Source organism: Eschrichtius robustus, chromosome 12 (assembly GCF_028021215.1).
Source record: "Eschrichtius robustus isolate mEscRob2 chromosome 12, mEscRob2.pri, whole genome shotgun sequence".
Taxonomy (NCBI): domain Eukaryota; kingdom Metazoa; phylum Chordata; class Mammalia; order Artiodactyla; family Eschrichtiidae; genus Eschrichtius; species Eschrichtius robustus.
In genome coordinates this window covers 47,133,407-47,155,067 of record NC_090835.1, presented here as the reverse complement: position 1 = coordinate 47,155,067, position 21,661 = coordinate 47,133,407, and the positions used below count along the sequence as shown (strand labels likewise).

The following is a 21,661-nucleotide window of genomic DNA, read 5'->3' as shown; positions in this document are numbered from 1 at the left end:
CAATCACTGCACCACATAGGGTGCTGCTCAGCCCCTCTCGGATCAGGAGGTGAGCAGCAGGCCGTTGGGTCCAGTCAGGGAGTGGTGATGTTACTCAGGTGACAAGTCAGAGTCACCAATGACCAGGCATCCCATTTCAATGCAGGCGCCTTTTTCCAGTTACTAAAGATCACGAAATAACTCACCTCTTACCATTTATATCTCTTACCCGCAAATCAAGGGTATGTAATGACTTTTGCTCCTTTCTTCCTTTGGACTAAACCTTTTCAAGCGTATCAGGAAAGTTTTATTTATTTATTTATTAAAAAAATTTTTTTTTAAATTTTTTTAATTTATTATTTTTGGCTGTGTTGGGTCTTCATTTCTGTGCGAGGGCTTTCTCTAGTTGTGGCAAGCGGGGGCCACTCTTCATCGCGCTGCGCGGGCCTCTCACTATCGCGGCCTCTCTTGTTGCGGAGCACAGGCTCCAGACGCGCAGGCTCAGTAGTTGTGGCTCACGGGCTTAGTTGCTCCATGGCATGTGGGATCTTCCCAGACCAGGGCTCGAACCCATGTCCCCTGCATTAGCAGGCAGATTCTCAACCACTGCGCCACCAGGGAAGCCCCAGAAAAGTTTCTAAATATAGTTTCAGAGGGATTTCGTCATGCTTTCCTGGTTTCCCCCTTTTCTGCTGTGGACTCCTTTTTTTTTTGCCTCTTTGATGTGTCTGCTGCTTCTACTAGGGTGATTCTGGGGAGCTTCCTTGTTACTAACAGCTTTTTTTTTTAACTTCTTTAAAAAGTTGAGGTAATAATTCACATACCATAAAATTAACCATTTAAAAATGTACAATTTAGAGGTTTTTAGTAAATTCACAAGGTGGTACAATCATCACCACTATCTAATTCCAGAACATTTTCATCATCGACCCCCAAACCCCCCATACCCATTAGCCGTAACATCTTCCCCCAGTCTGGCAACCACTAATCTACATTCTGTTATTGTGGATTTACCTATTCTCTGCATTTCATATAAATGAAATCATGTAATAGGTGGCCTTTTGTGTCTGGCTTCTTTCACTAAGCATAATGCTTTTAACGTTTATTCATGCTGTACCATGTACCAGTACCCCATTCCTTTTTTTGTGGTTGAGTAGTATTCCATTGTATGGATATACTACGTATTATTTATCCGTTAATCAGCTGGTAGACATTTGGATTGTTTCCACTTTTTGACTATTATGAATAATGCTATTGTGAACATTTTTGTACAAGTTTTTGTATGAACACATGTTGCCATATGCTAGGTCATACGTTAACTCAACGTTTAACTTTAAGGAACTGCCAGACTATTTTCAAAAGTAGTGGTAATTCTATATTCCAGCCAGCCACGAGTGGGGTCCCATTTTTTCCCACAGCCTCACTTTTTTTTTTTTTTTTTTTAAATGATAGCTGTCCTAGTAGGTGTAAAGTAGTATTTCATTGTGGGTTTGCTTTGGATTTTCCTAATGCCTAAATATATTGATCATCTTTTCATGTGATTTTTGGCCATTTGTATCTCTTCTTTGGGGAAATATATATTCACATTCTTTGCCCATTTTTAAATTGGGTCATCTGCCCTTTTGTTATTGAGTTGCAAGAGTTCTTCATATATTCTGAATATAAATTTCTTATCAGATATATGATTTGCAAATATTTCTTCCCATTCTGTTGTTTATCTTTTTACTTTCTTGATGGTGTCCTTTGATCCACAAAAGTTTTAAATTTTGGTGAAGTCCAATTTCTCTCTTTTTTGTAACTTGTGCCTTTGGTGTCATGTCTGAGAAACCATTGCCTAATCCAAGGTTAGGAAGATTTACTACTCTATGATTTGTTGACTGTTTTTATCATGAAAGGGTGTTGTACTTTGTTTTTCCTGTGTCTATTGAGGTGATTAAATATATTTATACATGCATACATGTATACCAATAAAACTATTCTGTTAATGTGGTGTATCACATTGACTGATATTTATATGTTGAACCAGTCTTACAATCCTGGGGTAAATCCCACTTGATCACAGTGTAAAATCCTTTTACTCTGCTGCTGGATCCACCTTGCTAGTATTTTGTTGAGGATTTTTATATCTTTATTCAGGGGTGTTGGTCTGTATTTTTCTTACGAAGTCTTTGTCTGGTTTTGCTATTGAGGTTGTACTGGCTTCACAGAATGAGTTGGGAAGTGTTTCTTCCTCTTGTTCTTTTTGGAAGACTTTGTGAAGAGTTGGTATTAATTCTTCTTCTAGTGTTTGAGAGATTTCACAAGTGAACTGTCTGGGGCTGGGTTTTTCTTTGTGCAAAGCTTTTGATTGCTAACTCAATTTTTTTACCTGTTTTAGGTCTGTTTAGATGTTCTGTTTCTTCTCGAGTCACTTTTGATAGTTTGTGTCATTTTAAGAATTTACCCATTTCATCAAGGTTATTTAATGTTATTTTTGGCATATAATTGTTGTCATGTCCCAGGTCTCGAGTGAGTCCCTGGGGCAGGCTGCCAAGTAAGGGTCCTTGGCTTCACACAGGAAAGAATTCAAGAGGGAGCCATAGTAAACTGAAAGCAGGTTTATTTAGAGAGATATACACTCCATAGACAAGAGTGTAGGCTGTCTCAGAAGGCAAGAGCAGCCCTGAGTTGTGGTGGTGGTTAGTTTTCATGGGCTGGGAAATTTCACAGGCTAATGAGTGGGAGGAATGTTCTAGCTATCTTGGAGAAGCAGCAGGGATTTCCAGGAATTGGGGCACCGCCCACTTTTTGGCCTTTTATGGGCGGCCTTGGAACTGTCATGGCACCTGTGGGCGTGTTGTTTAGCATATGCTAATGCATTACAGTGAGTGTATAATGAGGCTCAAGGTCTACGGAAGTTGACTCTTCCACCATCTTGGGCCTAGTAGGTTCTAACCAGTTTTTGTCATATCCTGCTCTTAATGGTTGTGTCATTCTTTTAATGGTTTCACCCTGCCCCTTCCTTTCTATCTCAAATTGTTCATAATTCTTCTTACTTATAATTCTTCCCCTTCCCCTTACTGACCCTAAAGGTCAATAGTAATGTCCCTTCTTTCATTCCTGATTTTAGTAATTTGAGTCTTTCTTTGTTTCTTGCACAGTTTAGGTAATGGTTTGTCATTTTTTGTTGATCTCGATCATTTCAAAAAACCAACTTCTGGTTTCATTGCTCTTCTTTGTTTTTCTATTCTCTATTTTATTTATTTCACTCTAATCTTTATTATTTATTTCCTTCTGCTTGCTTTAGGTTTAGATTACTCTTCTTTTTCTGGTTTCTTAAGATGAAAATTTCAGTTTTTTTAAGATCTTTCTTCTTTTTTAACAAAGGCATTTACAGCCATAAATTTCCCTGTGAGCACTGCTTTCACCGTATCTTATTAAGTTTTGGTATGTTTCATTCTCCTCAAAGTATTTACTAATTTTTCTTGTGATTTCTTCTTTAACTCATTGGTTTTTTTTAGGAGTATGTTGCTCAGTTTTCACATAGTATGTGAATTTCCGAAATTTCCTTCTGTTATTGATTTCCTATTTTATTCCATTGTGGTCAGAGAAGATACTTTGTATGATTTTTAAGCCTTTTAAATTTGTTGAGAAGTGTTTCATGGCCTAACATATTATCTATCCTGGAAAATGTTCCATGTACACTTGAGAAGAATGAGTATTCTGCTATTGGATTGAGTGTTTTATACATGTCTGTTAGGTCTTTGTTATTGTATTAGGGCACGCCTTCAATACTAGGCCAGGAAGTTAAAAATTCTGCCCTAGCATTCACTTTCTGCTTGTGCAGAGCCTCAGGGTCAGTCAGAGGTGAGATCTTAGACCTTTCTCAGATCTTTGCTAAGCTTATGTGTGATCCTCTGCATGTGCCTCATCTTCTCAATTCCCAGTAAAATGTGGGAACTTTGCAAAACCCCCTGTGGATATCTCATTCTTCAGCCTTTTCTTTTGGGCTCCTGGCTAGTGTGTTGTTTGCCCCAGCTGCTACCCTTTACCTCAGGCAGACTGATGTTAAAGCATTCAATTAACATCCCTGGGGGAGGAGCCTTTAGCGCTGGGAAGACTCTGTGCAGTTAAATAGAGACAAGCCTTTGAGTGGGGTCTTCTAGAGCCAGGTCAGGTAATGATTTCCCTTTGGGAATGAGGCTTTCAAAGATCTGTAGCCCCACTCTACTCCCTCTGGCACAGGAGTGCATCCTATTACTTTTCGAGGCTGCTGCAGAACTGGGGAGCAGGATATGAAACTAGAGTAAGTTAAAATGCTACAAGGTTGAGCTGTTATTCTTGACTAAATGCTGCCCCGAATGCTGCAAGCCATCAGTTAATTTCCAGAGTACTGAAAAAGTTGATCTTGACAAATTTTGTCGTTTGTTGTTGTTGTTTGCTTTTATGGAGGTGTAAACTTCTGGAGGTTCTTACTCTGCCAGTTTTGCTGGCATCACCACCATCAGTTTTTTAATGGAGGGTCAGGGGCTGAGACGCTGGGGTACCCATGATGTGAAGGGACCATCATGTAAGATTTCTAATAATGATCCTCGATCATTTCTTTTTACGTGGTCAAGAGCAAACTTCTTTAGCTTTGCTGTTATTTACCTTAGGGAAAAAAATGTAATAATCCAGTGATTCAACATGATATGAGCAGCTAAATCATTTTTTTATTCTTCATTTCAGGGACTTTAATATAAAGTTGTCTTTGAATTTAAGTAAATTCTGTTGTTGAGAAGAAGGAATTGGGAGAAACTCTTTGAGTTTTTTTTTTTTGGTTAGATGCTCATGCCTTGAATAGTATTGCAAAAGACTATTCTTATTAAGTGATATTAAAACAATGCCTGTTTTCTTCCTTTTTACATTTTCAGGGCACCTTTGATGATTACTTGGAGTTATTCCTGCAGTTTGGTTATGTGAGCCTTTTCTCCTGTGTTTACCCACTGGCAGCTGCCTTCGCTGTGCTAAATAATCTGACCGAAGTTAATTCAGATGCCTTAAAAATGTGCAGGGTCTTCAAACGCCCATTCTCAGAACCTTCAGCCAGTATTGGTGTATGGCAGGTAATTATTTGAGAAAAATTATTTCTTTAAAAACAAACAAAATGAGGCATTGTGATTAAAAAAAAAAAGCTCTATGGAGAGATTTGGGAAAACTGGTTTTATCCTTGCCATGCCACAAACTAGCTGTGTAACTTCAGGTGGTCATTAACTTTCTCTGGGCCATGCTTTTCTTGTTTTTAAAGTTGGGGGTGGGGATGAGCTATAATCTCCACGACTCCTTTCAGATGTGAAACTTTGACAGTTTTCTTGGAGAGTAGTCAGCTGGGCCTCACCCACTGGTACTAATGAGGCCCTCCTCACTGCAGTGTCAGTGGAAATCACTGACACTGGACTTCTACTGGGGAGCCTGGACTTCCACTTCCACTCCTACCTGGCAGTAATGAGATTCCCTTTCAGATTCCTGCTAGGGTGGTCTCAGAGAAAGCCCAGTGGAGAGTCAGGACTTTTAATACCACCCAAGAGGCCACATGAGTGCACAAAGGAGGGACTTGTACCCCTCCATCAAAGGAGGTATTAGTAGTAGTCTAGTGGGAAGCCAGAACTCTGGCCCCTCTCCAGCAATACTAAGGACCCCACTCCCCACCTTGGGTGTCAGTGATGTCCAGGTGGAGGACCTGGACTTCTGCCTCTACCTGCTGGTGACAAGATATTGTCCCCTGCTGGAGTGGTATCAGAGGAACCAACTAAAACAAAAGGTTATACAAAATCTGGAGTCTTATAACACCTAAAGTATCAAGGTTTTTATTAAAAAATCACTCATTATACCAAGAACCAGGATGATACCAAACTGAATGAAAAAAAGGCAATCAGCAGATGCCACCACCAAGATGACACACACATGTTGGAAATACTGGACAAAGATTTTAAAGCAGTCACAATAAAAATGCTTCAACAAGCAATTACAAACACACCTAAAACAGATGAAAAAATAGAATTAGAACGTCTCAGCAAAGAAATAGACACAAAGGAGAATCAAATGGACATTTTAGAAGTTGAAAATATAATAAAAAGCTCAGTGAATGGGTGCAATAGCAGAATGGAAGGGATAGAGGAAAGAAGCAGGAACTGGAAAATAGAAAAATAGAAATTACCTGATCTGAACAACAGAGAGAAAATAGACTGAAGAAGTAAATATAGCCTCAGAGACCTGTGTGACTATAACAACAACAACAAAATCTAACATTCCTGTTATTGGAGTCCAAGAAGGAAAGGAGAAAGAAGGAAGTGCTGAAAAGGCACTTGAAGTAATAATGGCCAAAATTTTTCAACCTTGGCAAGAGACCTAAAACTATAGGTTCAAGAAGCCAAGTGAACCCCAAACAAAGAAGTTCATGCCAAAACACATCATAATTAAACATCTGAAAACTAAAGACAAGGAAAAAAAAAACCTTGAAAGCACTAAGAGAGAAATGACATCTTACCTATAGGGGAAAAACAATTAGAATGACAGCCAGTTTCTCATCAGAAATCATGGAGGCCAGAAGAAAGTGGCACAGTATTTTCCAAGGCTAAAAAATACTGTCAATACAGAATCCTATATTCAGAGAAAATATCCTTTGGGAAGGAAGGGGAAATCAAGACACTCTCAAACGAAGGAAAAGTAAGAGAATTTTTTGCTAGCAGACCTATCCTAAAAGAATGGCTAAAAGTTCTGTAAACTGAGGAAATGATAAAGGGACAATGTCAGGAAGCAAAAACATGGTAAACAAAAACACAAGTAAAAAGAATATATTTTCCTTCTACTCCTGAGTCTTTAAAGTTATGTTTGACAGTTGAAACCAAAAAATACAACATTATTTAATGGTTCTAAGTATATGTAGAAAAAATATTATGACAATTGTATTATAAATGGGGAGTGATAAAGGGAGGTAAGATTTCTGTACTTTACTCAAACTAAATGACACAAGTAGACTGAATGTATACATATATATACACACACATATAAAATATAGTATATATATTTGTGTGTGTATGTCTATATATAGAGAAACCTCTAAAAAGCTATATTATTTAAAAGATACACTCAAAAACATAGTTAAATCAAAATGTAGTACTAAAAAATGTTGAGGTAACCTACAGTAAGACAAGAAGAAGAAAACAGAAGTGAAAACACAGAAAACAAAGAAATGGCAGACTTAAGTTGATATTTTGATTAACTGTAAAGGGTCTAAAGACATGAGTTAAAGACAAAGATTGGCATAATGGATTAAAAATGCATAACTCAACTATACGCCATCTACAAGAAACCCAATTTAAACATAATATGAGCAGGTTGAAAGTAAAAGGATAGAAAAAATATATGTGGAAAAATTAATTGTAAGGAAGCAGGAGTGGCTATATTAATATCATATACAGTAGAATGCTGAGCAAAGAAAATTACCAGAAAGGAACATTCTTTGATGCTAAAAGGGTCAAATTATCAAGACAATGTAGAAATCTTAATATATATTCAGTAAACAACAAGGTTGTAAAATATGTGAACTAAAAACATAGAACTAAATGTAGAAATAGATAAATCCACAATTAGAGTTAGAGACTTCAACATCCCTTTCTCAACAATTGACAGAACACTGGATAAAAAATCATCAAGGTTATTGAAGAACTCAACAACACCATAAAATTATGAATCTAATCCATATTATAGAACATTCTACTCAACAGTAGAATATACTGTCACCTTCAACTTGATAAGGAGCATCTATTTAAAAAAACTTAAAGCTAACGTCATACTTATTGGTGAAAGATTGAGTGCTTTCTTTCTGAGATTAAGATCAATGCAAGAATGTCCACTGTCACTACTTTTATTGAACATAGTACTAGAAATTCTAACTAGCATAGTAAGGCCAGTGATATCTCCAGTTTACCCACTAGCTGACCACAGGTACATGAGCAAGCCCAGTCAAGGTCAGCTAGACCAGAAAAATTGCATAGGTGAGCACAGCCTAAATTGTCCACCTGCAGAATCATGAGCTAAGTAAATGGTTGTTGTTTTAAGCCAGAGAGTTTGGGATGGTTTGTTACACAGCAATAGCTAACTAATGTAGGAAGACTCAGTATTCTAAATATATCAGTTCTCCATTAATTTACAAATTAATTAATCTACAAATGAGCTTATAAATGTAGCACTATCTCAATGGAAGTTTTTCTTTTAACTAGGTAAACTTATTGTCAAGTTCACAGGGAAAAATAAATGAAATAGAATAGCAAGAAAACTCTAAACAATAAGAGCAGGGACACTCCTTCCTATGTATTAAAACCTGTTATATAACCTCAGTTATTAAAGTAGTGTAGTGCTGGTGCATCATTAGACAATCAAACCAATGGAACAGGATTAAAAGTCCAGAAATTCAGTATATGATATAGGTGAAACATCAATTCAGTGGAGAAAATCATTGACCGTCCACCAATAGTTTTGGGATAATTTAGTCTCCAAAGTGTGTGTGTTGGGGGGTAGTTTGCTCTTCAGAAGTTAAGAGAAAAAACGGCAAGACACAGAATGGGAGAAAATGTTGACAATACATTTGTCTGCCAAAGAATTTGTATTCAGATTATATGAAGGACTCACCAACTTAATAATAAGACAATTAAATGAAAACATGGACAAAATATTTGAAGAAATGCTTCACTAAAGAATATATACAGGGCTTCCCTGGTGGCGCAGTGGTTGGGAGTCTGCCTGCCAATGCAGGGGACACGGGTTCGAGCCCTGGTCTGGGAAGATCCCACATGCCGCGGAGCAACTGGGCCCGTGAGCCACAACTACTGAGCCTGCGCGTCTGGAGCCTGTGCTCTGCAACAAGAGAGGCTGCGACAGTGAGAGGCCCACGCACCGCAATGAAGAGTGGCCCCCGCTTGCCACAGCTAGGGAAAGCCCTCGCACAGAAACGAAGACCCAACACAGCCAAAAAATAATAATGATAAATAAATAAATTAAAAAAAAAAAAAAAAGAATATATACAAATGGCCAATGAGCTCATGAAAATATTTAGAATTAGCTACCAGGGAAATGCACATGAAAACCACAACGCAATAGCACTGTATACCTGTTTTAAAATTAAGAAGACTGTTGATACCAAGTGTTGGCAATGAGGTATAGTAACTGGAACTCTCATACATTGCTGATAAGGATGTACTATAATGGTCACTTTGCAAAACTAGATTGCAGGTTGTAAAAAAGTTCAACTTACAGCTACCATGCCACCCAGCACTTCTACTCTTAGAAATCCAGGGGAAATGAAAGAATATGTCCATACAAAGACTGCACAGGAGTGTCCATAGTAACTTTATTCACAATAGTCCAAAACTGGAAACAACCCAACTTGCTGTCAATAGGTAAATGGGTAAAAAAAAATAATTATGGTATAGTCATAAAATGGAGCACTACTCGGCAGTAAAAAAGGAATAAATTACTGATAACATACAATGTTAAAATCTGTATGCTGCTAAACCAAGATGGTGGAGGAGTAGGAGGACGTGGAGTACATCTCTTTTCACAAATACATCACGAATACATCTACAGATGGAACAATTCTCACAGAACACTGGCTGAACACTAGCAGAAGACCTTGGACACTGGAAAGGACAAGAAAGATCCCCACATAACTGGGTAGGACAAAAGAAAGAAGGGAAAAAGAAGAGGAGAGGAAGCAGGATGGGATCTGTGCACTTGGGGAGGAGCTGAAGCGGAGGAGAGGCTCCTGTATCTGGGGAAGCCCCCTCACCGACGAGGAAATCAGTTGGGACAGAAGGGGAGCATTTGAGGCTGTCAGAGGCGCATGAAATGGCTGGCCTGTGGCAGACAGGACAGAGTAAGATCTACACAGACGGTCCGTGCCACAGCCCTGTGTATCCCAGACTGGGACGTGAGTCCACTGGTGCACACGGGGGCTGAGAGCTGGAATGTGGGGATTGGAGAACAAACCCAAGGGGAGGACTGCTGTTGGCTGTGAGGAGACAGCCAGAGGGGATGGGAGAGAGGCAATCCGCAACTGGGAATGCTTGTGGAGGAAACCCAGACTGCCATAGAAGCAAGGCGCCACTGTTGAGTGATGCGCAGGGGGTGGAACCACCATTGCAGCCTCTCTCTCCCCATGCGCCGGCCCCCTGCCCCGCCAAGTGCTAGGAAAAGCCCCCACCAGAGCTGACCTTCTCACGCCTGCTGCCAGGTGCTAGGAAAAGACCCCACCAGGGCTGACCTTCTTGCACCAGCTGTCAGGCGCTAGGAAAGGCTACCACTAGGGCCAGATCTCTCACGCCCATGGCTGCCAGCTTTCCTGTACACCTGTCGCCGGCAGGGCCCCTGCGAACCAGGCAGTTGTGCCACCTCCATGTCCTGTCCTCACCGGGGCAGACTCGAGTGCTCCAGGGCAGCCTCGGGAGCAGACTCCTGTGGATGGCCCACGTGCAGAGGTGGGGCTAAAACCACAGATGAGCCCCAGGGGCGGGGCGACTAAGGAAGAGGAACAAAAACCTTTCCATGCAGCTGCACAAACCACAGATTAAATCCCTGCAATCAGCTTGGTAAACTCTGCATCTATGGAATATCTGAATGGACAACGAGTGTTCCCACAACTGAAATCAGTCTAGCTCTAGCAGCTGTGGACTTTGGGGACTAGTACATGCGGGAGTTGGGCCAGGTCAGAGTCTGAGCTGCACCCACAGTGCCCACAGAGGGACCAGAGACTTACCTAGAGGTTTTGGAGGGCCTCCTGGGGAGGTGAAGGTTGGCTGTGACTCACGGTGGGGGCAAGGACACTGACAGCTGAGACCCCAGGAAAATATAATTATTACTGTTTTTTTATGTTTTGCTTTGTTCTGTTCTTCTGTTTTTTAAATTTCTTTTTACTTTTTATTTAGTTTAAAAAATTTTTTTAATATATTTTAAATTCTTTTATATTTCTATTTCTGCGTTACTGTTTTGCTGTTCTCTGTTTTTCCCTTGTTTTTTTCCTTTCCTTTGTTCTATTTTATTTTCATCTTTTTTTTCATTTGCTCTATTTGTTCTTGTCTTTTTTATAATTTTTTTTCTCATTTTTGTGTTTTGTTTTCTTTGCTTTTTCCTTCAGTTTGCATTCTGCTTTTGTTTTTTTATTTTTTGTTTCTGTTAGTTTTGTTTTTAATTGTTTGATTTTGTTTTGGGATTCATTTGTTTATCTGGTGGTTCTCTTGTTTTTTGTTTTCTCTGTTTTTGTTTTTGTTTCTTATTTTGTGTGTGTATGTGTTCGACTTTTTGTTTGTTTGGTTTTGCTTTTACCATGTGGGGTTTTGTTTGTTCATTTGTTTGTTTTTAATTGTTGCTGTTGCTGTTTGCTTCTTTTTGTCTTTGCTATTTGTCTTGGGTATTGTTTGCCTGTTTGCTTTCATTTGTTTTCTTCCTGCCCTTTCTTTTTCTTTTTATTTTTTCCCCTTTTTTCGGAGCTGTGTGGCTTGTGGGGTCCCAGGCCTTGGTTCCCAGGCCAGGGGTCGGGCCTGAGTGTCCGAGGTGGGAGAGCCAAGTCTAGGACGCTGGAACACCAGAGGATTTCTGGCCCCAAGGAATATTAATCAGTGAGAGCTCTCCTGGAGGTCCCCAGCTCAACTTCAAGACCTGGCTCCACTCAACTGCCTGCCTGCTCCAGTGCTGAATGCTGCATGCCAAACAACAAGGGAGACAGGAACACAAACCCACCCATTAGCAGATAGACTGCCTAAAGTTGTACTAAGCCTACAGACACCCCAAAGCACACCACCTGACGTGACCCTGCCCGTCAGAGGGAAAAGATCCAGCTCTACCCACCAGAACAGAGGCACCAGTCCCTCCCACCACGAAGCCTACACAAGTCACTGGACCAACCTCACTCACTGGGGGCAGCCTGCAGAAAGAAGACCTCAAACACAGTAACTTAGACAAAATGAGAAGACAGAGAAATTGTTGCAGATGAAGGAGCAAGGTAAAAACCCACAAGACCAAATAAATGAAGAGGAAATAGGCAATCTACCTGAAAAAGAATTCAGAGTAATGATAGTAAAGATGATCCAAAATCTCAGAAATAGAATGGAGAAAATACAAGAAACGTTTAACAAGGACCTAGGAAAACTAAAGGACAAACAAACGGTGATGAACAACACAGTAACTGAAATTAAAAATACACTAGGGCTTCCCTGGTGGCGCAGTGGTTGAGAATCTGCCTGCCAATGCAGGGGACACGGGTTCGAGCCCTGGTCTGGGAGGATCCCACATGCCGCGGAGCAGCTGGGCCCGTGAGCCACAATTACTGAGCCTGCGCATCTGGAGCCTGTGCTCCGCAACAAGAGAGGCAGCGATAGTGAGAAGCCCGCGCACCACGATGAAGAGTGGCCCCCGCTTGCCACAACTAGAGAAAGCCCTCACACAGAAACGAAGACCCAACACAGCCATAAATAAATAAATTAATTCATTAATTAAAAAAAATACACTAGAAGGAATCAATAGCAGAATAACTGAGGCAGAATGGATAAGTGAGCTGGAAGATAGAATGGTGGAAATAACTGCCACAGAGCAGAATAAAGAACAAAGAATGAAAAGAGTGGAGGACAGTCTCAGAGACCTCTGGGACAACGTTAAATGCCCCAACATTGGAATTATAGGGGTCCCAGAAGAAGAAGAGAAAGAGAAAGGGTCTGAGAAATATTTGAAGAGATTATAGTTGAAAAATTCCCTAACATGGAAAGGAAACAGTCAAGTCTAGGAAGCACAGAGAGTCCCATACAGGATAAACCCTAGGAGAAACACACCAAGACGCATATTAATCAAACTAACAAAAATTAAATTCAAAGAAAATATATTAAAAGCAGTAAGGGAAAAGCAACAAATAACATACAAGGAAATCCCCATAAGGTTATCAGCTGATCTTTCAGCAGAAACTCTGTAGGCTAGAAGGGAGTGGCAGGATATATTTAAAGTGATGAAAGGGAAAAACTACAACCAAGATTACTCTACCCAGCAAGGCTCTCATTCAGATTTGACAGAGAAATCAAAAACTTTACAGATAAGCAAAAGCTAAGAGAATTCAGCATCACCAGACCAGCTTTGCAGCAAATGCTAAAAGAACTTTTCTAGGCAGGAAACACAAGAGAAGGAAAAGACCTACAATAACAAACCCAAAACAATTAAAAAATGGTAATAGAAACATACATATTGATAATTACTTTAAATGTAAATGGATTAAATGCTCCAATCAAAACACAGACTGGGGACTTTCCTGGTCCAGTGGTTAAAGAATCCACCTTACAATGCAGGGGATGCGGGTTTGTTCCCTGGCCAGGGAACTAAGATCCCACATGCTGTGGGGAAACTAAGCCTGCGTGCCACAACTACTGAGCTCACGTGCCACAACTAATGAGCTCACGTGCCACAACTAATGAGCTCGCGCACCTCAGCTAGAGCCTGCATGCCACAAAATACAGAGCCCATGTGCTCTGGAACCTGCGCGCCACAACTAGAGGAGAGAAAACCTGCACGCTACAACTGGAGAGAAGCCTGTGCACCGCAACAAAGAGCCCACACACCACAACAAAAGATCCCGCGTGCCTCAGCAAAGATCCCGCATGCCACAACTAAGACCTGACGCAGCCAAACATAAATTAAAAAAAAAAAAAAAAAGACACAGACTGGCTGAATGGATACAAAAACAAGACCCATATGTATGTTGTCTACAAGAGACCCACTTTAGACCTAGGGACACATACAGACTGAAAGTGAGGGGATGGAAAAAGATACTCCATGCAAATGGAAATCAAAAGAAAGCTGGAGTAGCGATACTCACACCAGACAGAATAGACTTCAAAATAAAGACCGTCATAAGAGACAAGGAAGGACACTACATAATGACCAAGGGATCAATCCAAGAAGAAGATATAGCAATTGTAAATATTTATGTACCCAACATGGGAGCACTTCAATACATAAGGCAAGTGCTACCAGCCATAAAAGGGGAAAATGAGAGTAACACAATAATACTGGGGGACTTTAACACTCCACTTACACCAATGGATAGATCATCCAGACAGAAAATTAGTAAGGAAACACAAGCCTTCAGTGACACATTAGAGCAGATAGACTTTTATGTTATTCATAGGACATTCCACCTGAAAACAGCAGAATACACTTTCTTCTCAACTGCACACGAAACACTCTCCAGGATAGATCACATCTTGGGTCACAAATCAAGCCTCGGTAAAGTTAAGAAAATTGAAATCGTATCAAGCATCTTTTCCTACCACAACACTATGAGATTAGAAATCAATTACAGGAAAAAAAACCCTGTAAAAAACAGAAACACATGGAGGCTAAACAATGCACTACTAAATAACCAAGGGATCACTGAGGAAATCAAAAAATACCTAGAAACAAATGACAATGAAAATACAATGACCCAAAATCTATAGGATGCAGCAAAAGCACTTCTAAGAGGGATTTTTATAGCAATACAATTCTACCTCAAGAAACAAGAAAAATCTCAAATAAGCAACCTAACCTTACACCTAAAGCAACTGGAGAAAGAAGAAACAAAACCCAAAGTCAGGTGAAGGAACGAAATCATAAACATCAGAGCAGAAATAAATGAAAAAAACAGTAGCAAAGATCAATAAAACTAAAAGCTGGTTCTTTGAGAAGATAAACAAAATTGATAAACCTTTAGCCAGACTCATCAAGAAAACGAGGGCAAGGACTCACATCAATAAAATTAGAAATGAAAAAGGAGAAGTTACAACAGACACCGCAGGAATACAAAGGATCATAAGAGACTACTACAAGCAACTCTATGCCAATAAAATGGGCAACCTGGAAGAAATGGACAAATTCTTAGAAAGGTGTACAACCTTCCAAGACTGAACCAGGAAGAAATAGAAAACGTGAAGAGACCAATCACAAGTAATGAAATTGAAACTATGATTGAAAATCTTCCAACAAACCAAAGTCCAGGACCAGCTGGCTTCACAGCTGAATTCTATCAAACATTTAGAGAAGAGCTAATACCTATCCTTCTCAAACTCTTCAAAAAATTGCAGAGAGAGGAACACTCCCAAATTCATTCTACAAGGCCACCATCACCCTGGTACCAAAACCAGACAAAGATATCACAAAAAAAGAAAATTAGAAGCCAATATCACTGATGAACATAGATGCAAAAATCCTCAACAAAACACTAGCAAACCAAATCCAACAACACATTAGAAGGATCATACACCATGATCAAGTGGGATTTATCCCAGGGATGCAAGGATTCTTCAATATACGCAAATCAGTCAATGTGATACACCATATTAACAAATTAAAGACTAAAAACCATGTGATCATCTCAATAGATGCAGAAAAAGCTTTTGACAAAATTCAACACCCATTTATGTAAGAACTCTCCAGAAAGTGGGCATAGAGCAACTTACCTCAACATAATAAAAGCCATATATGACAAACCCACAGTAAACATTTTTCTCGATGGTGAAAAACTGAAAGCATTTCCTCTAAAATCAGGAACAAGACAAGGGTGCCCACTCTCGCCATTATTATTCAACATCATTTTGGAAGTCCTAGCCACGGCAGTCAGAGAAGAAAAAGAAAAGGAATCCAAATGGGCAAAGAAGAAGTAAAACTGTCACTTTGCAGATGACATGATACTATACATAGAGAATCCTAAAGTTGCCACCAGAAAACTACTAGGGCTAATCAATGAATTTAGTAAAGTCTCAGGGTACAAAATTAATACACAGAAATCTCTTGCATTCCTATACACTAATAATGAAAGATCAGAAAGAGAAATAAGGAAACAATCCCATTTACCACTGCAACAAAAAGAATAAAATACCTAGGAATTAACCTACCTAAGGAGGCAAAAGAACTGTATGCAGAAAGCTGTAAGATACTGATGAGAGAAATCAAAGATGGCGCAAACAGATGGAGAGATATACCATGTTATTGGATTGGAAGAATCAATATTGTGAAAATGTACTACCCAAAGCAATCTACAGATTCAATGCAATCTCTATCAAACTACCAATGGCATTTTTCACAGGACTAGAACAAAAAATTTTACAATTTTTATGGAAACACAAAAGACCTCAAATAGCAAAAGCAATCTTGAGAAAGAAAAATAAAGCTGGAGGAATCACTCTCCCTGACTTCAGACTATACTACAGGACTACAGTAATCAAGACAGTATGGTACTGGCACAAAAACAGAAATATAGGTCAATGGAACAGGATGAAAGCCCGTAGATAAATCCATGCACACTGTGGTCACCTTATCTATGACAAAGGAGGCCAGAATATACAATGGAGAAAAGACACCCTCTTCAATAAGTGGTGCTGGGAAAACTGGACAGCTACATGTAAAAGAATGAAATTAGAACACTCCCTAACACCATACACAAAAATAAACTCAAAATGGATTTAAGACCTAAATGTAAGGCCAGACACTATAAAACTCAGAATGGGAGAAAATATTTGCAAACGAAGCAACTGACAAAAGATTAATCTCCAAACTATACAAACAGTTCATACAGCTCAATATCAAAAAAAAAAAACCCAAGCAAAAAATGGGTGGAAGACCTAAATAGACATTTATCCAAAGAAGACAGCAGATGGCCAACAAACACATGAAAAGATGCTCGACATCACTAATTATTAGAAAAATGCAAATCAAAAGTACGATGAGATATCACCTCACATTGGTCAGAATGACCATCATCAAAAAGTCTACAAACTATAAATGCTGGAGAGGGTGTGGAGAAAAGGGAGCCCTCTTACACTGTTGGTGGGAATGTAAATTGATACAGCCGCTATGGAGAACAGTGTGGAGGTTCCTTAAAAAGTAAAAATAGAACTACCATGTGACCCAGCAATCCTACTACTGGGCATATACTCAGAGAAAACCGTAATTGAAAAAGACAGATGCACCCCAAGGTTCATTGCAACACTGTTTACAATAGCCAGGGCATGGAAACAACCTAAATGTCTGTTGACAGAGTAATGGATAAAGAAGTTGTGGTACATATATACAATGCAATATTCCTCAGCCATAAAAAGGAATGAAATTGGGTCATTTGTAGAGACATGGATGAACCTAGAGACTGTCATACAGAGTGAAGTAAGTCAGAAAGAGAAAAACAAATACCATACATTAACGCATATATGTGGAATGTGGAAACATTGGTATAGACGATCTTATTTACAAAGCAGAAATAGAGACAGAGATGTAGAGGACAAACGTATGGATATCAAGGGGGGAAGGGGGGTGTGTGGGATGAATTGGGAGATTGGGATTAACATAATACACTACTGATACTATGTATAAAGTGAATAACTAATGGGAACCTACTATATAGCACAGGGAACTCTACTCAGTGCTTGTGGTGACCTCAGTGGGAAGGAAATCCAAAAAAGAGGGGATATATGTATTCATATAGCTGATTCACTTTGCTGTACAGCAGAAATGAACACAACATTGTAAAGCAACTATACTCCAATAAAAATATTATTAGAAAATCAGTATGCCAAGTGAAAGAAGCAGACATAAAAGCATGTATAGTGTATGATTCTAATTATATAGAATTCTGGAAAGTCAAACTAATATATAGTGACAAAAAAACGGATCAGTGTTTGCTTGGGGCCAGGTAGAAAGTGAAGGGTGGTTTGCTTGGGGCCAGGAATCTTTTGGGGAAAATGGAAATATCCTATTTGTGATGGTGGTTTCACTGGTAAATACACTTATCAAAAGTTAATGAAGCGTATACCATAAATGAGTACAATTTATTATATGTAAATTGTAACTCAATATAGGTGATATTTAAAAACCCAAAAGCTTAGTTAGAAATGTATTAAAAATGCAGGAAACCAGACACTGTCATGTGCTGCCAATGGGAAAGTGAACTGGTCAACCCTGGGGAGTTCAGCTTGGTCTTATCTATCAAAATTATGAACACAGTGGCCCCTTTGACTCAACTAGTCCACTTTCAGGAACTTATCCCACTTCCACACTTCTTAAATGATGTGTTTGCAAGTTTACTAACTGTAGCATTGTTTGTAATAGCAAGCAATTAGGAAATGGTTAAATAAACCTTGGTACATTGATGCGATGAAATACTTAAGCAGTTGCGACTTAAGTTTTACGTTGTGACTTAAGAATGAGGGGGATCTTTGATTACTGACACAGAATATCCTCCAAGACATTTTAAGTGACAAAAGCAAGGGGCCTGACAATGTGTATTATGCTGAGAAGAGAGTAAGAAAGTATATATGTTCAGGTTTGCTTATATTTATTTGCATACAAAGTGTCTGGAAGGATACATAAGAAATTAATAATAGGGATTATCCTATGGGGAGAACAGGAGGTGATGAGGGGGAGAAAGGGGACAAGGAGACTCTTCCCTATACACTGATAACATTTTATTTTTGAACTAATTTATAATAAATCAATAAATAGAAATTTAAAGCTATTTTAAGATAAAGTCCTGAGCAGATTTGTTGTAAAGAAAACTGTGGGAAAATAAGAAGATTACACAAAGGATTTCTAAAATATTATAAGATGGTAGATATTCTTCATGGGACAAGATTTTATTAAATTTGGATCCAATCATGTTTTGTTTTGCTTCTATATTTCTAATAGTAATTGTATTTCTTAGAATTAGACATTGTTATTAAGTAGTGATCACCAAGTGCTGTACATAAAAAGAAAGAGAGAGAGAGAGAGAAAGAGGGAAAGAAAAGAAAGAACAATGGTCACAATGTTTCCATAGTCCATACTCAGTAATACGCACCAGTCTCCTTCATGGGACCCTGGCTCAGTCTACTTAGTAGGTCTCAGTGGGGCATCTGTATTTTTCTGAAGTTCTACAGGTGATTCGGTAAATGTCGCTAGGAAGGGATCACTATCAACTGGTGCCTCGGGTATGGCTGAACCAGATGTGGTATGTGGTCTGTCAAAGTAGAAGGACAGTTTCACGAAATGAATTCTATTTGAAATCATACCTAACTGTTTTTGAATGTGAAACATTCTCTCTGGCGGCCCTAGTTTAGATTCCCTTTAGCTATGCATAGAGTCAAGTAACTTTAATAGTGTATTTTTCTTGGATGTGTTCCCAATTCAGGTCCCTGGCCACCTCCATTTGGGAAGATAGAACATACTGTTTGGGATATTCAAGCCAAAAGTATCTGAAATACCTTCTAACAGTATGGCTTTTTTGAGCTAACGAAAATCATGGCATTATAGAGAAAAAGTTGTACATGTCCTTGGAATGTTTAGAACTAAGGAAAGACTTTAGATAATACGAAAAAGGATGAGGAAATATGGAAGCAGTCGCTATGGTCTTTAATTTCACTTTTTTTTTTCTTTCAGTTGGCTTTTGAAACAATGAGTGTTATATCTGTGGTCACTAACTGTGCTCTGATTGGAATGTCACCACAAGTGAATGCGCTCTTTCCAGAGTCAAAAGCTGACCTCATTTTGATCGTGGCAGCAGTGGAGGTGAGTGAACATTTAGACCTATTTTAAATAGTCTCTACGTCAGATGCCTGTGTTATTCTAAGGCAGTGATGTCCCTGGCTGTCAGTGATGGGCAGTTTAGCGACATGCATTTACTGGTGAGAAAGCAAAGTGGCTCAGGTAATAGGAACACATGAGGATCCAGGCTGTCCTTTCCTGGTTATTGACTACTACAAAGAAGTCACCGTGGTGCTAACAGGACAGTGATTTTTCCAGCCATTGTGCTGGCCTGTCTAGCATTGAGGAAATAAATCCTATTTGACATAGAATTCTATAGATTTAATGTTTTTTTTTGAGTCTGTTTGGGGGCGAGGGAATCTGTCACTTCCACTTTCTAAAGCAAATAAATCCTAAGAAATGCTTTTTGATCATGACTTAAGTCTCATTTGCAACAGGTGTGGGATTCATTGCAAAACACTCTAAAACTCCAAAATGTAACGTGTAGGAAGACTCAATTTCAAATACCAAGTACAAGTAGGCTGTCTGTGTACGTTTTAGATATTTGTCTTGTTTATCATGTTTCTGAGTACAGATTACTGTAACATCTTGAAAATTAAGCACTAACCAGTTGCAAATGGAAGAATTTGCAGGAATTTTCTTGTTGCTAGTGATTATAGTTGTCAGGAATATTGGGACCTTTCATTTTTAGATACTAAAAAAATAGAGCAGTAGTGGAGATTTTTCAAAGCAGAATTTAGTAGGATCATAGAGCAGTGATTCTGGACTTAGGGCTGACCATAAGAAATGGAATTGTGAACTTGTACATTTCTAATGGTGGCTAAAGAAATATATTCTGCTTTGCTCTGTTTGCTCTTTTAGTGTATTTGATAGGAATCTGTGTTCATGATAGAAGCTATATATAGAGTATGCATTTTGGAGAATGATTTTAGACAGCAGCAACTAGGAAGGGAAAGAATGGCTTTGCAGATAAAAGTAGGTCTGTTTTGAATTTTGTGAGTTGAACAGGATTTTGGAGAGCTATTTGCAAGGCAGTTTATTACCTGTGGCAGTAAGAGAACAAAACAGAGGTACCTTAGACAGAGGATGGCCAGCTGGCCAGGCTCACAGTGCATCTTCTTGATTTAAAATATGGCCCTGAACTTTGCAGATCTTGGAAGTTGTCTTTGCCAGCACATCCAGAGCTAATAAGGCTTTGGGACTGACTGACACTTAAAAATCATGAGACTCCCAGGGGACTGACCAGAATACCAGGTAGTTAATCTACCATAAGGAGACTTTTCCAATGCTTATAACCGTTGGTGTTAAAGTAGAAGTGGAGGGCTTCCCTGGTGGCGCAGTGGTAGAATCCGCCTCCCAGTGCAGGGGACACCGGTTGGAGCCCTGGTCCGGGAAGATCCCACATGCCGCGGAGCAGCTAAGCCCGTGCACCACAACTACTGAGCCTGTGCTTTAGAGCCTGCGAGCCACAGCTACTGAAGCCCGTGTGCCTAGAGCCTGTGCTCCGCAACAAGGGAAGCCACTGCAATGAGAAGCCCACGCACTGCAACAGAGTAGCCCCTGCTCACTGCAACTGGAGAAAGCCCGGGCTCAGCAACAAAGATGCAGTGCAGGCAAAAATAAATAAATAAAATAAATAAATTCAAAAAAATAAAAAAGTAGAAGTGGAATTGGTTATTAGAAGATTTCTTGGTAAATTTAGAAGCAGAGCAGGAGGAGTGTAATAGTCTTGAGAGACGCAGAAAACCTGAAAACCATTCCTTCCCTCAAACAGGGCAGAGCTCTTTCATGAGCCGGATCTTGGTGTCCATCGCCAGCTTCTGAGCAATGCTGGATGATTTCAGTACTGCCCACTTCTTGATTTTGCCTTCACTTTCTCTAGACTTTTGGCTGGCCCAGTCTTCCTATATATTCCTATTAATTAGAGCACGGTCTTCTTTTGTATTGGTGATCTCTTCATCAGATAGCCACACCCTGGTTCTTCTTAATTAACGTGGGAGATTTCCTGGCCCATAAGACTGTTCTGTACATGGCTAACCTCAAGTGTTGCAGACTGATTTTGCTAGTCTAATCCTCATGTATTCACTTAATCTGCAAGTTTTAACGTGTACTTTGTTGTTGCCCTGAGGTTCTAACCCTTATG

General features: G+C 39.4%; 1 protein-coding gene across 2 annotated transcripts in view; it reads left to right on the top strand.

Annotated features, from left to right (window-relative positions):
- ANO10 (anoctamin 10) overlaps positions 1 to 21,661 on the top strand; it is a 238,650-nt gene that overhangs the window by 47,107 nt on the left and 169,882 nt on the right. For both annotated transcript variants that reach the window (XM_068559255.1, XM_068559256.1), the window contains exons 10-11: positions 4,872 to 5,063; positions 19,414 to 19,542. In XM_068559255.1, the coding sequence (XP_068415356.1) occupies positions 4,872 to 5,063; positions 19,414 to 19,542 (321 nt within the window). The remainder of the gene's footprint in view (positions 1 to 4,871; positions 5,064 to 19,413; positions 19,543 to 21,661) is intronic.